At 46.9% G+C, this 17,265-nt stretch overlaps 1 protein-coding gene across 1 annotated transcript; it reads right to left on the minus strand.

Annotated features, from left to right (window-relative positions):
- Positions 1-7: 7 nt before the first annotated feature.
- On the minus strand, positions 8-17,205 carry LOC311363500 (YY1-associated factor 2-like). Its single transcript, XM_084483446.1, has 4 exons — positions 17,066-17,205; positions 16,466-16,591; positions 4,465-4,623; positions 8-2,671 (listed from the first exon to the last, which is right to left on the minus strand). Exons 1-4 carry the CDS (start codon positions 17,089-17,091, stop codon positions 2,332-2,334), a joined length of 651 nt encoding a protein of 216 aa, XP_084339572.1. The 5' UTR covers positions 17,092-17,205; the 3' UTR covers positions 8-2,331.
- Positions 17,206-17,265: the final 60 nt, after the last annotated feature.

Genomic DNA, 17,265 nt, shown 5'->3' on the forward strand with positions numbered 1-17,265 from the left:
ATCAAAGTTTACATTTTTAAGATTCTTACATTTTTTAATTGTATTTACTTGTTTGCACTGTTCCTTGTTTTGGGCTGTTGAGGAAGCTTGAAACTCAAGCATTTCAGATACATCTTATCAATGCTGACATGACAATGTGATCCGGAAACCCCCGGAATCTGTGCGTGTGTGAGAAAGAAAATGACCGCAGACTAAACAAAAGATGCAAACACACAACTTTAGTCACTCTTATTTCGACATGTAGGCCTACTAAATGAATAGACACACGTTGAAAAAGGAGAGCGTGTCAAAACAAAAATAAAAAATAAAATGGCGCAAACTTGTCTCAAGAATGAATGATAATGCATTTCCGACCAATGATAAATGTCTTCCATTTTCGACGCAAAATGATATTTTCAAACATTACTCATGAGCTCACACTACTAGTCCCAGCTAGTATGGCGGAGCCGATACCTGGTTATTAGTTTTATTAGAAGAACACACTGAATGATATCATCCTAAATGTACAAGGCAGCGTTTCTCTCGTATGCACGTACGTTTATATTCCAGGGAATGTGTCATCATGCCCTGACAGTTAGGACCTGTACTAAGTGAACATTTCGACGATAACACTGGTTTTTAATGCATGATACACCCACGATAAAACATTGTAATACAATAGAAATACACTTTGTGGAACAAATTATTCTACAATTTCAAAAGCCATCCTTTAGACAGTGTGATTTAGAGTTGCAGTGTAATATATGTATGTTTTTTTTTATTAGTCTTATTTGTATTTTTTATTTTTTTTTACATTAGAGTGTAGTGTATTCCAAACCAAAAAAAAAAAGTCTCGCCCCGACCCCCACCGTAACATTTCATTTAAGTGGTACTTTAACAGTTTTCTGAAGTTTGTCATATTGCAAGCTATTTCATCTATACAGCTACGTAATGTGCTTGTCCAGGAGGGTCCGTTTCGCGTTGTTTTTTTTGTTTTTTTTTAAAGAACAAATCCAAAGTTTTCTCCTTTTTTTTTTTTTTGTTGTTGTTGTAACTTTCCGTCGTACAAGCACGTCGCCGCCCGGCGTATCCCACTGGGTCCACTGGGGGAAGAAGTGTGCCAACACCAGTGGGCTTTTAGTCGCACTGGTTTTTGCGCTAGACAGCATCGGCGGCCCAAGCCCCGCGGGTTCTTTTGTAGCACAACCGCCCGGGTGCGTTTCCACCGCCTGGCGTCCATTTCGTTTTTTTTGTGTCAAAGTCGGCTCGTCCCATTTTATTTTTTTTTGCGGGGGGGGGGGGGGTTGCGGTGTGGGTGGGTGGGTGGTGGTGGTGGTGGTGGGGGGGGAAGGGACAGGTGGACCTGACAGCACTCTAGTCTACCCCCGTTGCACACAAAGAAAACTCACAAAAGTCGGCAACGAGTGCGACATGTTTTTTTAGTTTTTACACAAGAGTCCGGGGTGTGTGTGTGGGGTACGGACGACCGGTGCTGGTGTCGCTATGGCACGTTGTGCAGAGGGAGAGGGGGGGGACCCGGGACTGAAGGGGTTATGGGGGGGGTTTGAGGAGGGAAGTGTGCGGTAAGAATTGACCCATTTTCGGGGATACTCAGGGACACAATCCAGAGAGAGAGAGGGGTTGTGCGAGGTGTGGCGGCAAAAAAAGAGGGGCTTCCAGAAAGGTCCGGCCAGCGATGGGGGGTGGGCAGCTCTACGTCGACGGCCGCGGCTACGGCGCGGTTCTCTAGTCACGTCCGATTTCAACCGTAACCCATGGAGACGAGTTACTGGTATGCTGTCCGTGAGAAGGGGCGTCGACCTGGGCACGGCGCGCCGTCCTCGGCCATTAGTCCCGACCTCCCCTGATAACAGTCGCACGTCCGCGGAACGCTGGCGTCGGGAGTTTTTTTTTGCCCCCCCCCGACCGGTCCGACATCTCCCCTGTTGCCTTCGACGTTATCCGACGCTCAAAGAGAGAGAAGAAAAGCCCTCCCAAATGTTCTAGAGGCTGTTGAGACCGGGGCAGAGGGGAAGAGAGGGGGGAAAAAACTCAAGCACAAAGTATAGTTTTGTTGTTAGAATTTGTTTCTGGAAGTCATGTCGCCGTCGCCGTCGACGACGGCCCCCCGACGACGCTAGGGGTCAGACACGTCCTCCCCTGGGGGTCCCCAGAACTCAAGAGCCGACCGGCTGAGGATGGAGATGTTACGGCGACGAGGTGGAGGGGGGGGGGTCAGAGTTCAGAGATCGAGGTACAGTCTTCTCGACGGAAGAGGAGGGAAAGAGGAGAAAAAAAGAAAGAAAGAAAGACAGAAAAGAAAGCGGGCGTCCGTCCCCCGGCCCCCGGCCCTCAGTGGGACTCCCCGTTGACGGAGGCGCCCTCGCCGCCGCGGGGGGACGAGGAGCGGGACACCCCCCGGTCCGTGTTCTCCGAGCCCGAGCCGTTGTGGCTGTGGTGGTCCATGGCGCCTGCGGCGGCGGCGGCGGCGGCGCCTGAGGAGGAGGACGAGGACGAGGACGAGGAGGAGGTGTTGGTGGGGGCGGGGACGGCGGGGGCGGCGGGGGCGGCGGAGGCGTTGGGCGGCGAGGGGCGGGCCTTCTCCTTGAAGTCGGTGATGATGACGGTGAGGTCGCCCACCGTCACCTCCAGGTGCTGCGCGCTGCTGCGGTCGATGTTTTTTAACCGCGGCCTGGGGGGGGTGGGGGGGGGGGGGAGAGAGAGAGGAGGAACATTTTAAAATGATTTCGTTATTTTTTTTTTTCATGCAATTCTTGTGCTTCATTTTCCAAAGTTTGATTTAGATACAGCTCATGGCTATTAAGATCTTAATCGAAAAAACAAACGAAAAAATCTGTTCCGGCATGATTTTATGCGATCGCTGAATTGTATTACTTAATTGTTACTCGTCTTTTTTTTTAAACGATTAACAAAAACAAGCTGTTAACAAAAACGGGACATGCAACATGACCCGGGCGCGGTTAGAGGAACTGTCACAAGACTAGAAGAGTCTATGAAGCGCTTCAACCCGATGCAAACGGAGACAGTGGCTACGATACATTATGGGATCATAATACATTCATGACCCGATGAACTCAATCTCGCTTTGGAGATCAGTGCGCAAAATAACAGGCGGGCCGTCGCGACATGCTGTTGACATAAATTCAGCGGGAACTGAATGATTCAGAGATTCATTATTATGACACTAATATTAATACAGTCATTTATATTCAAATACAGAGTTCGTTTGCCCTCTTGCTTTTTGCCAGATCAGCTAATCAACTCAAACACCCAGAATAGCAGAGGTTATTAGGGGGCTATCAGTATCAGTGTCGCATGGTTCAATAGTGAGCAGCATTCTGAATATTCTGAATATTGTATTTCACATTATTGATTATGGTGATATGGTACACCAGAACACCTCTGAAACACAGCTTCATCATTAAACTGTAGTTTACAAATCGTATTTGTAGGTTTGTCCCGAGGTTTACCGTACGCACGCATTCGTCGCTTTGTTTAAGACACACTTAAAAGACCAGCCCTTCACTCTGACACTTTCATTGGTGGCTCCTTGTTTTTAAACGCATTTCCTTTAACTATCCTTTACTAAACATAAAAACGGCTTTCAGGGCCATTTAGATCATCATATTCACTTAGACACACTCAACCACCTTTTTTTTTATTGTCCCCAGAACCTTTAAAGAAATCGGGAGGGGTGCTTTCAAGTTGAAAGCAGCAGACAGGAATGATTTGCCACATTAATTCGGATGGATTACTTTGTGTCGTGACTTCAAGGCTTCTTTGCGTCGTTCACCATGAATCTACTTGTTTTGTTGTTGATTGTATAAGCCTTCCCTTTTAGTTTATAAATAGACCCAATACTTTGACATGTTATTTGGTTCTGTTCATTTATTGGATTCTCGTTCATTTTTTGAATAGATTACACTTTTACCAGATGGCATGGTGTGTGATGGTGGGAGAGCCCTTCATATGCGTCTCCTCGTTGATGTTATTAGGTGGATGGTTTCATATTGTGTAGTCTGTTAACTTCCATGCTTTGTGCCCGAGGACCCCCTTTGAAAACGCAATGCTGCCTCTCAAGGGGTTGTTCCTCCAATTCAATTTTGAAATAAAAATAAAATAAGGATTATAACGGATCTGACGTATTCATTAAGCTGTCCTTGTACGCTTAGCTTTGGGGCATTGCAATACACATCGAGACATATTTCCAGCTGGGGATGTTCACCATTTTAAAACCTGCCACAAGAAGAATAACGGCTAGAATGAGACAGTAATTAAGTATCATTTCATGTGTTTCCATAATAATATCTCTGGAGCGCATTCACTTTGAAAACATTTATAGTAACTGATGCAACACACACACACACACACACACACACCTTCAAAAACACACACACACCAGCAACCGAAAGCCTATTGTGGCACTGGCCACACATCCACACGCCCACGTGGCCCGTCCATTACCTCATCTTCTTGTGACCGTTCTTCTTGAGCGGCGCGGGCTCTCGCTCGCCCTTCTCTCGCTCCACCCGCTCCTTCTTCTCCTTCTTGGGCTGCGTGGGGGAGGCGAACTGCTGCGTTACCTGCTGCTGGGAGACCAGCTGGGAGACCGGGCGAGGCTTCCTGTCAGGGGAATAGGAGAGAGAGAGAGAGAGAGAGAGAGAGAGAGAGAGAGAGAGAGAGAGAGAGAGAGAGAGAGAGAGAGAGAGAGAGAGAGAGAGAGAGAGGAGAGAGGGAGGCAGAGAGAGAAAAGTGGATGGAGGACATATTAATATATATCCATATTTAGATATAAAAAGAGAGAAGATGGCAGTAAAAGGTGATAATGAGAAACATTGGCAGAGCGGACAGAGAGACGGTGAGATGGAGAGAGGTGGGTGGTAATGTAGGAAGAATAAGCCGGGGAAAGAATGAAAGGAATAGATAGATGGAGTGACACAAAAGTGAAGAGAGATGGGCAAATTATTAAAAAGGGAAAAATCTCCAAAAGCTCCAATATTAAGCCAGTGGCTGAACTACTCTTGATTTATTGAATGAATGACATTCAATTATATAGAGGGATCTTCATACCGACCGAGGGTGCACTCTGTGCTTAACATGCGTGTGCTCGTTTCAGACGAGATCTTCATTAAAAAAAAAAATCATTACAGACGCGTAGCTCATTTGGATGGGGCGGCTTTGAACACATTTCAGTCGAAGCACAAAGCACTATCTTTACAGCGGCACACACACACAGCGGCGGTGTGTGTGTGCACATGACTTCACAGCCATACTTAGAAAAAAAAAAAAAAACCTATGTATAATACATATTGCAGTAATCTGTCAAAGGACATCGAGCCAATGTATACATGCAGTGCCGCAATAATGCAGCGCAGATTACCAGTGTGCGTGTGTGTGTGCATTTCATAACAGGGTTATAATCCATAATAAGTATGGAGTCTGCGTCATATCCCGGGGCAACAAGCTGCCTATAATAGTCTCTTTTTTGGATGCGATTAAACACAATGTTCCCTGACGTGGCGTTCTGTTGCGACATGTACAAACACTCTCTTAAAACGATACGTTATGTAATTGTGCTGGCAATGGTGCACATGTGTGAATGTCGGGTATCTGAGCCTCTCTCTCTGTGTGTGTGTGTGTGTGTGTGTGTGTGTGTGTGTGTGTGTGTGTGTGTGTGTGTGTGTGTGTGTGTGTGTGTGTGTGTTCGCTAGGGGAAGTCAGTACCACGGTGGTGATGCCAGTGTGTTAAAAGAGCCATCTGTTTGGAGTGCACATAGTACCTACCGCCTGCATGTTTAGTGATCTCTCATTTCCACGTGCACCGACACGCACGCACGCACACACACACACACACACACACACACACACACACACACACACACACACACACACACACACACACACACACACACACACACACACACACACACACACACACACACACACACACACACACACACACACACAAGCTATCTTGTTGCGGATAGGTATAAATAAAACATAAATACACACACGCGCCCGGTCGAGATGTGTGAGTGAGGACAAATGTAGGCGCACACACACACACACACACACACACACACACACACACACACACACACAAAGCCAAGAGTGAGCAGATGAGGCCTGGAGCCATGCTGAACCTTCGACGACGAAGGAACACAGTGTGCTGGATTCCTCGCTAGAAAAGACAAGACTCGGGCGCGAAAAATACCAGCCACTGTTTTTCCTCAGTCCACAATCAAAAGCAGGAGATATCGGTCTAGCTTGTCGTCACTATTTTGTTAAATGGCTAACATGCCAGCGTGGCTGGCAGCCAGAGCCGTGTAGTTTACCAGTCTCATATGTAAGGGATAGGGTTGAGTCAGGCTGGGTCGTGATCAGCCCTTCAGGTTTGATTCAAGACCCCCCAGGGGGGGGTCTGCCGTCAGGGTTTATTTAACCGCGATACAGCCTGGCCTCACTGTACTAGGTTATGCCGCTTGGTCCACAGCTACTCATTAAAGAGATCAATCATTGGTCCCCAGAGTATAACGAACGATGGAAAAAGGATCTGGTTGATTTACAAAAACAGATTTTATTGCTTTCGCAGAAGAGATGATTGTCCTTTCGATTCTTTATGGTTGGAAACGGCGTCCATAGCAACGGTTTCTTGGTCATAGCAATGGTCTGCTATTCAGAATCAGAATCGAGTATTCAACAAAACTGTGTAATAAATATATAATTGATTACATTTATTTATTTTTTATCATTTTTACCACACTTTCTGGTGATTTTGGTGGCCCGGTCCCGATTTTCGTGTGATAATCATAAAATATGTTATCGAACCAATGGAATGTCCTCCATGTTCAATGGGCAAAAAGGTTTGATTCCACCTCATTACTATTGACCATAAGCCCCAGAGAACAGGGTTCAGGTTTGAAGTAGGCACACCACTGGTCAGCAAGGCTAGTCACCTACACGTACATACATACAGAACACACACATGAATAAAACAGTTGTGCCAAGCCCTTTGCAATTTACTTTTGCACTGTTCAAGGGTGATTTACTCTGCGGTCATGGATCTCATCTAGTTTAGGAACCAAGGACTCCATCTGTACTCTGAGAGGCACTACTACGACAACTAGACACACAAAAAAAGAAAAATCTCAATCATTCTCGCCCACTTTTTTCCCTGGGTTTAGTGGGAATCGTGATTCATTTCGCAGAAACACAGTAAGAGAGGGAGAGAAGGAGAGAGGGAGAGAGGGAGAGAGACGTTGTCAAGGCCAAACTGAAATGCAAATGGTGTCTCTTGGCCTACATAACCGTCTGACAGGGAAGGGAGACGAGAGGAGGATCTGCTAATATGTCGGCCATAAAAACTGCTGACAAGTTGAGATGCTGAGATCTCTCTCTCTTTTATCACTGTTATACTTCTGCTCCAAGAAGCTGAAGAAAAACGTCATTTCTGGCTTGAATTTCACACCAAAAAAACCCCTCTCTCTCTTTATCACTTTTAAACTTTTGTGCCAAGCAGAATAAAAAAGTACCCCATTGTGGCTCTGCGTTTCTCACGTTCATCACTTTCCACCAAATATTTATTCTTCTGCGGTTAACCGTGTCAACCATTTTCTCAACAAAACAAAAGACCTACTCTTGGTCTTGGTCTGAAGTGCAAGCGTAGATTATGGTTTAAATCTAAATAAAACCAAACACGAGCCATAACCAAGAACTCACATTAGATAAGAAGATGTACTTAATTAATCCCAGATGGGGAATAACCGCGTCACAGCCGACACAATATGCAGGTCAGCCATATGAATTAAAAAGATGAAATTAACATTTATAGATAAGATCAAAGACGACCGATAACACATTGCCTGTACACAACGTGTTCCCTAACACACATACGGCGGAGCCCGCAAACCATGAGGAAATGTTTTTCCTGGTTGGCCCTTGAAAATGACTTGTGGCTGCGTATGCATAATTTACCGTCTGTAATGAATTCAAGGGCTGTTGTCTAATTTATGCGCCGGGGCAGAGTGCCGTGTGTGGCGTGCTACCTTTGATTACATCCTCGCCAATGCGTGCGAGGACGCGGCCCGTCGCGCCCGCTCCCGGCCAATCAGGATCCGGCGTGGCGCGGTTCCGGACTTTGTTTCTTTGTTTGTTTTTTTCCCCCTGCTGGAGGACTCCAGAGAGGAGGAAACATGAGATCCTATTTTGTACATATTGTCGTCATCCTCAAGTGGGAGAGCGATGAAGTAGATATTTACTGAGCCAGCCGACGTGTTGGACCTGAGGGTGAAAATGGACACGCGCACACAGACACACACACACAAACCATAATATTGGGGTTGGGCTGGAGCAGAAGGACAAAACAGAGCTGCCTCTGTAAACCCAATCAAGTGGTTATTATCTAGGAGTGTATGCCTCCGGCGTCCATGTTGGCCCTCGTGCAGTGTGTGTGTGTGTGTGTGTGCGTGTGTGTGTGCGAGTGCGTGTGCGTCAATTGCACATTTGGGTGGTGGGTGTTAATGTTAGAGGGAGCTATTTTGTCTGACATTAATACCGCTTGTGTGTGTGTGTGTGTGTGTGTGTGTGTGTGTGTGTGTGTGTGTGTGTGTGTGTGTGTGTGTGTGTGTGTGTGTGTGTGTGTGTGTGTGTGTGTGTGTGTGTGGAAACAGAGCTGCTGCCGATCGATATTAGCGCCGTTCTCGGCTCGTCTGCTAGGACAGCTGGCTAATGGAGGCGCGCTGTGAGTTTGGACGCTGAACGCGTGCTGGGCGTTCGCGCTGAGCGTTCTCCATTACAGGGCGAGACGATGGAGGCCTGGGAGGAACCGTAGAGGAGGAGGAAAGGAACGCGGCAGGGCCGTGAGATCATCAGCTGCTCTGAATGTAACAAAACACGTGTGATTCAAACTAGATGATCATCATTATTAAATGCTACTTTTTTCCGGGGCTGCTAGGATCTATAGGGCGCTGGAGTATCCTTGTACCTCAAAAATGAGTTATAGTGCTAGATGGTGTTGAAGTGGTTGATGTTAACGGCCAGTATCAACTTCCAAGTGATTTCATTAAAACGAAACGATTATTTACATCTAAAATGGCATCTGAAAATATGAATCAATAGCGGTAACGACCAAGCCGTATTTTTGGTCAAATTCAATCTATTTTACATCCTCTGAAGCAGTAAACACATCACACAAACAGCTTCCGTCTTTAAACCGCAAGGAAAAAATGAGAGATTTGCACTTCTTATGACAGACTTATAACAGGCTCACGGCCGCCGTGGTGAAACATTTCCCTCCCTTAACCTCTCTCTTGTTGCCCCACAATGTCTGAGCTCCTTTGATTTCTTTTTTTTTTTTTTTTTTACAGCTTTTACAGCTTTCCTTGTGCTCCCAATCACACAGTGGGGACGAGTTAGTGAAGTACACAAACACGGCTGACTCCACAACCATCACGTAGATAGCGCCACCATCTACGCACTTCCCGAAATGACACTGAATAACACAACAACAACAAAAGATCTAAACCGAAAACCTCCCTCCACCATCGCCCGCCATTTTAGCCACCCTCTGTGATGTTGATTAGCCGTGACAAGCCATGTCAATATTAATAACTACACGCTGGTCCACTGGGTAGGCTGGAAGGTGAATCAATCCATCGAGCATAGCAAACATCTGGGGTGGGCACTCGCCCATTTGAAATTCACTTTTAGCTCACATTACCAGACGTTCGGAATGGTTTGCTTCAAGCGTGCGTTGTTCAGTAGAGAGTGGTTTGTTTCAAGGGTTTAGCGACGAGAGAGCGAGGGCGTGACATCCGATAAGAGGGGATATACATATTCTGTTATTATTCTGCTCTTCGGCAAACGGCGTATTCTCTCTCCAGGTCGTCGTCGTTGTTGTCATGCTTGGCATGTTCTCATCCTTCTCGTAACCAGAGACTGTTAACGTTCTCACAGGAAGTACGAAAAAGGAAATCGCGTTGAGGTGGCACCGGGATGACACTACAAATCACCAGCCTTCTCTCGGGCCTCCGTTTTAACAGCTTATCGACCGCCTCACACCTGACAGTAACGCAGGGGGGGGGCCCTCCAGATTTACATTTTACATTTAACACACACTTTTATCCAAAGCGACTTACAACTATTCTTATACACATACCGACGGCGGCGTCAACCATGCAAGGCGACAGCCAGCTCGTCGGGAGCAGTCAGGGTGATGCGTCTCGCTCCAGAAGGACACCTTGACACTCCAGCTCAGGAGGAGCCCGGGGATCGAACCAGCAACCCTCCGGTTACCAGCCAACCCGCTCCACCTCCTGAGCCACATGCCGCCTCCAGATGTGTGACGGTTGGGATGCATTTCAAAAGGCGGGCAAGCTCTGCTCGAGCTGGGCTGGGCGTCAGCGGTGCTCCTCACGGTGAGGTTATTGTTGGCTGTGCTCCACCTCTACCCGTCCTCAGGTGGGCCGCCGGAGCGTCCCTGGCCTTCACTCAGCCGTCAGCAACGCCTCGTGTGTGTACGCCGTCCGTCTGTACGGAATCGAAGCGCGACAGACAGACGGCGCTCTCTCTCTCTCGCTCCCCCTCTGCCTTTTCCCACATTTTCTCTTCATTACACGCAAGATAAAACACAACATTTGAAAAATTGTAAATCTGCCGTCAGAGAGGGAAAAGAAAAAAAAACACGAATAGATGAATAAATGATTGCATAATGCGCATAAAAAATAAAAGGCAATTGAGTTTGTGCCAATGGTGTAAGTCAGCACATTGGTGTTCACAGTTATCAATGGAAACATCAAATGAATCCTCTGCAGTGATTGTGGGAGATGAATGTGACTGATATGTTTATAGATAAGGAATAGGTGGGAGGGAGAGAGAGAGAGAGAGACACACAAACACATGTGGCAGCATCCGTAAGTTGGAGGCTGTGTTGTTCCCAGGAGCTCATCCAACTCGATGATTAATGGCTCACCCTGCTTTAGCATGTTACTGTGTGTGTGTGTGTGTGTGTGTGTGTGTGTGTGTGTGTGTGTGTGTGTGTGTGTGTGTGTGTGTGTACACGTTACTGAGCAGTGAGGGGGCGTTAGACAGTGTCATAAACCACAGGACATTGAGAGCCATCTGTTACACAAACACACACAGACACTCTCTCTCTCTCTCTCTGGCTCTCTCCCTCTTTCTGTCTCTCTCTCCCTCTTTCTCTCAAGATTATGGCTACGTGATAAGCCCGTAATTACTTTGTGGCACTGATGCACAGAATACTGATTTTAATGTGTGTCACACATGTGTGGGAGTGTCTCTATATCTGTGTGTTTTTGTGTGTATATGTGCACGCAAGTGTCTACATGCACACATGTGTGCATGTGTGTGTGTCTGTATGTATTCATGTCTATGTGTGTGTGTATGCATGTGTCGCTTTGAGTATGTGCGTGTGTGTGTGTGTGTGTTGCTGTGTGTATGCGTGTCTGCGTCTGTGTATGTGCGTGCGTGTGTGTAAGCACGTGTGTGTGTGTCATGAAAACCGCTGCCGTTATTGTCCCCGGCTCCATCTCTCTGCTGTTTGTATTCCGGATGAGTAATACAAGCAATTGGCTTCACACAAACGGAGGCGCTTCAGCCCAATCTCATCGTTTGTATCGTCTGGGCTGCGGCACTCATTTCATTTATTTCTTTTTAAGAATTAGGGATGGATTTAGAGGGAAGGGGGTGGGGAGGGGGACCCGCTGGTTAGAGAATGAGCACTCAACATAACCGATGATGAATTCAGCTAATGTCCTGATTAATCAGGCACTTTGTGCAGGTAGCCGATTTGTGACCGCAGTTCGGCAAACAAACGTGACGATTTGATTTGCTTTGGCCCAAAAGTCGTTGTGAAACGGGACCTCTTCTGATGCAACGCCTGATTTTAATCTTTGAGGCCCTTGCTACCTGACTCTGGACAGAAAGATCTATGTAGCGGCATGCTAGTCTAGTGGTTAGAAAGAAGGTTCCAACCCCAATTCTGCAGCCTTGGGCAAGATGCCTAGCCTCTTACCCGGCCCCTTAATGGTGTCTCACGTCATCCAAATTCACTGCAAGTCACACAAGTGCCTGCTAACTACTAAATAGTAAAACGTCAGTATACTACCCCACTAGCTTCTAGCTATGCAGTCAATTTACAAATGGATAGCGAATGGGTCAGGAGAGCTCTTTAAACGTATGCACACTCCTGCTTGTTTGCATATTGAAACAGTTTTGAGGGTCATATTTTGAGAATGATCCCCGTGGTGGAAATGGCCTAAGGCGGTTCGTTGTTTGTCAAAATAGGATTCAATATGATGGCAGCGGTGCAGTTGATTAGTGGGTCATAATCCACTCTTTCGAGAACTCGTTCTGAAATCTGGATCCCTGTAATGAGTCATGAGCACAAATGCTTGTACATCGTTGGATTTTCCTTTTTTCACACAATGCACATGAAAAAGATGCATCATTTTTATGTTTGTCTTTTTTAAACATTATCATCTTTAAGGCATTTTGCGATTTTCACAGCTGGCTGTATTTGACGTCTATTTGCAATCATTTTCAAATGGATTTGTTTTAACAAGCCACTCGGCTATCAAGTGCCTCACCCTAGAATCGTTATGTGTCCATCAGAAAAAGCCAACAATAAAGACCGTTTGAAAACAATGGCTATCACACACACACACACACACACACACACACACACACACACACACACACACACACACACACACACACACACACACACACACACACACACACACACACACAGCCGTGTTCTCAGCCAACCAGGACGGCTTATGCGTGTTCAGGTTGAGCTGCGGAGAGACATGCACATCAGTCAATCTGTCACCACAAGAGCCCCAGGTTAAGTTCAACCCCCGGTGAGCGAGAGAGATAGACGCAGCAGAGAAAGAAAAAAAGAGAGAGAGATAGAAACAGAGACACAGGGGGGAGGGGGAAATGAAATGAAAGACTGAACTAAATCCGGGATGTGGGAAAAAGGTAACGCTAGAGGAAGAATGAGCAAACTGTTAAGAATATGAAAATCTCAATGGGTCGTAAAATATCCTGACATTGATAAGCACATCCCTCTACACTGACTGTCATGACTTGTGGAACTGATAATAATAATCAAGCAAATAATATCCAGACACAAGCCTCCATCATCCTATTGGGTTGTTATCAAAGCAAGCAGAGTAAGTGTGTGTCTTATGCGGGCCTTTCTTCACAGGGAAGAGAGGTTGCGCAAGCCAATGCCGGTGTTGTGTAGACAGACACTAGAGAAGGTCAAACGCAAACTGTTGGCCCACACCCAGTTTCTTCTCTTCCTTCTGGCACACGCCTCCCATGTCAGCACGATTTGTTGGCGCTTTTGGAAATTGTCGACTCCCAAGACTTCAGATTTCAAACAGCACTTAGCAACCGCAACGTTTGTTTACTGGATTGTTTCTCTCTTTCTTTTTGTTCTCCCCCCCCCCCCCCCCCCCCCCCCCCCGTTTGAAATGAATCCCGCTACGTTAACCCCTTCATCCGGACGGTGACTCATCCGATGAGGGGTGTGTCGTTGTCCTGGGATGGGTTAGGTCGGGCGATCCCGAATGAATATGGGTTTAGGGACAGGCTTTTTCCGAAGAAGCAGTGGAGGTCTCGGGAGTATCGCTGATGATGCACAGGCAGAGTCTTGGATTACTTCCCTCTCAACCACGCTCCGGGGTAAAATGCTATTTATTTTCATCGAGAGGTCGGTGCTCGAGAATGGATCCATTCAACCATTCACTTGAAGAATACATTGACGGTGGCTGCAAGCACCCGACAGGAGAGTGTGTGTGTTTAGATGAGGTTGCACTGATGGCCTTGACCATGCCTGAAATACTTGGTTTATGAAAGAGAAACATGATTGAATGAATGACATTGAACAGTCCAATCCTTTTGCACATTATATAATGATAAATACATTTGAATCCTGCTTAATCCTTTGTGGTGCATTTCAACCCATATTTTACATCCCGCCTCCTTTCCATTTTCACTCAATTTACACAAATGTAGCCCTGATATGCAGTAACTACACATTCAAATTAAATTGTACCAGGTGTGACCGCTAACGATGTGTGTACTCTAATTATAACTAGTTAGTACTAGCCTTGTAGCTAGTGGCCTTTAGCCAAACGAACATTTTACACCATTCCAATACACCATTAAAGAAAAGGTAGGGATTAGGGCGTCTGGCTCGTGGACGCCTCCAAGTACACTGCATGTTCAAACCCAGAACCTATTCAAATGTGGGAGTCGATCCAAGCCGAGAATACATCCTACCAGATACTCGATGAGATGGCAGGCTAGGGTCTACGGGCCATATTCGCACAGCAGGAATGTGGAATTCAATTCCAGCATCCAGCTAGCTTTAAGAAGCGAGACAGAGCCACGATGGCCCCCAGGTGAATAAGGGCCATTGTGTGCCCTTAAGGGATGGAGGGTAAGGGCCGATGGTAACAGTGAGCCGAAGTTCTTTTTTTAACTTGTACATTTCTTGTCTTGGGAGGGGGTGGGACCGCGACTCTCGACACCGTCTCTGAGACAACGTAGATGTATTCAGCGATTAAATATGCACTGTGCACTATTATGTTAGGGTGGTTGACCCCTTTATAGGGCAGCTTATTATTATTCTGATTCTCAAAGGTGCACTTCTCTTCTCGTTTTAAATGCACTACATGCCTCGACGGAATGGAACACCAACCAGCCGGGTGGCCGTTCTGCTACAGTTAGCTTTCGGGTGAAAGTATTATGTCCTCTCCACTGTAAAAGCGACACACAAAATGGGTTATTGCCCTTCTTAGAAGCGGCCTATTTGGTCATCCTGGCGGTAAACTTGTGGAGTACTCGAGGCATCAGAAGCCTTACTGACGCACGGAGGGGTTCAGGGAGGCATTTAGCGTGCAAACAGACAGACAGATTGTTGAGGTAAACGCCACACCAAAAACAACAACATGCAGTAGATTGTTATTTCAATGGGTCGCCTCTTCTTAATTTTCTGCATGCATAACAGTGTGTGTGTCTGTGTGCATCTGTGCTTGTGAATTGGTTCGCACAAACAAAGCACCCTTTAAGAAAATGCACATTTAGTGTACAATTGTCTCGGTGTGTTATAATTGTGTCTGTTGCCTGTGTGTATGTGTGTATATGTGTGATGTGTGTATGTGTGTGTGTCAGGTGACAGCAGGCTGATTAAGCTGTTGCATAGTAATGAGCCATGGCTGTCTGTCTGGCAGCTGTTCTGACAACCCTCGGTTCACAACTCGCCCTCCCACGCACGTCGCACGCACAAACGCAAATGTGCAACACTTGCGCGGACACATCCGGCTGCGTGTGAACCCGGACCGATGTGCGTAAAGGCCCCCGTCGCCGGGTGTCAGTGAAGATAAGCGGGATGTGTTAGGCAAACTAACAGGAAACCAGGAAAATGCAAACACTCATTACCACTGGGACTACATAGTGGGTGGTGGGGTCCTGTGGGGAAACATACAGGGGGGTACACAGCTATGCACTGAAGACGAGTGTCAGGTTCAACCTCTGCTCACAACCCTGGATGTTTTCCACAGTCTGAGCTGATGCCTCTTTCTTTCTCTCCATCTCTTCCACCCACTCCCTCTCACAATATGATCATGACTTAAGTGCCACTCATTGCGATATGCTGGCTAGGGCAAATATCAGCTGGATTTTGGAGAACATAGTAGTGCACAGAAATACCCACGCACGCACACACACACACACACACACACACACACACACACACACACACACACACACACACACACACACACACACACACACACACACACACACACACACACACACACACACACACACACACTTCTGGTAAATACATGTGTGGATGCTGCCAAGGTCTGGAGGGTAATTATATTTGTTGCCCCTAGCAGGTGTCTCTGTGTTTATCAAATTTGTAGCTGTGGATTTCTCCAGGGTAATAAAAAGGGATAGATAGACGGGCAGGTTTTCTAACAGTTTCAATGTTGGCATTTTTCCGGGTATAAAACGTGGCAACAACCTACAATAATAAAATTAAAAAGGGATTTAAAAGGATTAAAAGAGAAACAATCAGTGGTTTCGATCAATCACTCCCGTGGTCGAAATCGGAACACGGTAGCACACACACACACACACACACACACACACACACACACACACACACACACACACACACACACACACACACACACACACACAGAGAGAAATAGGCTGCACAACATTGCACATAAAACACGGGGGCAAACGCTACGCAATAACTAATCGCTGCACTGGCGATCATACGTGGTCCTTTCAAAGAAAACAAACGGAGGATCGCACTAGTGCACGTCACCTTTAGGAAACATCTCCAATAAATCAAACAGCGTTCATGCATCGAGTCGTGCGCACGGTCGGTCGGTCGTTTCGCACGGTGGTCCCTTACCTTGTTGACGTGCCTTTCCTGACATCGCACATCATGCACTTAAAAGCCTCCGCCGTGTTCTTGTACGTGCACACGCTACAGTCCCAGTACCCCTCGTCTGAGGAGGGCTTCGGTTGACGCTTCGGCCTTTAAAACAAAACAAACCCAGCAAAAAAAGAGAGGAGGAGGAGGAGGAGGACAGGGGAGGGGAGGGGATGGGGGGGGGGAGAGAAGAGAGACGGGAATAGTGAGTTTTAATTCATATCCGCATCACCGGAGTAGGGGTGATAGTAGAGCAGCGCCATGGATGGTGTTACACTCTACGAGAAAGGCTATCGGGTGAGAAAATCACAACCCGAGCTCTGTGATCCGACATTGTAATTGGCGATACGGTTATAAAACACACACACAGGAAGCCACACACACACACACACACACACACACACACACACACACACACACTAAAGATGGGCATTTAGCGCGAGGGAGGGAGAGAGAGAGAGAGGGAGGGCGCGAGCGAGTGCGACCGTAGAGAATTCCGATTTTTTTTTTTTTTCTGAGCTCGTCGCTGTCGTTTTTCGTGCTCGCCTGTCGAGGAGGAAGTAATAACTCGGTCGTTACCTTGTAGGACTCCTCTTGTCGCCCATGCCAGACGGGGTTTATTTGAAGGTGTTGAAACGAGGATAGTCCTTGTTATTTTTCAAAGAAACCGACGACGCGCCGCCTGTGCCCGCTCGGCTTCCAGCTGTCGTGGAAACTCCGGTCGGGAAAACCGGTCACGTGGCCCGCCCCCCGACCAATCAGCGGCCCGCCCCCCGACC

Source organism: Micromesistius poutassou, assembly GCF_964030765.1.
Source record: "Micromesistius poutassou genome assembly, chromosome: 18".
In the NCBI taxonomy this organism is placed as follows: domain Eukaryota; kingdom Metazoa; phylum Chordata; class Actinopteri; order Gadiformes; family Gadidae; genus Micromesistius; species Micromesistius poutassou.

What these genes read in the sequence shown, in the direction of transcription:
- LOC311363500 (XM_084483446.1), bottom strand. Translation starts at nt 17,091, where the DNA reads ATGGGCGACAAGAGGAGTCCTACAAG. An exon ending in GACAAGAGGAGTCCTACAAG is followed by an intron (nt 16,592 to 17,065) that starts GTAACGACCGAG and finishes TTTGTTTTAAAG; the next exon opens with GCCGAAGCGTCAACCGAAGC. An exon ending in AACGGTCACAAGAAGATGAG is followed by an intron (nt 2,672 to 4,464) that starts GTAATGGACGGG and finishes CACCCCCCCCAG; the next exon opens with GCCGCGGTTAAAAAACATCG.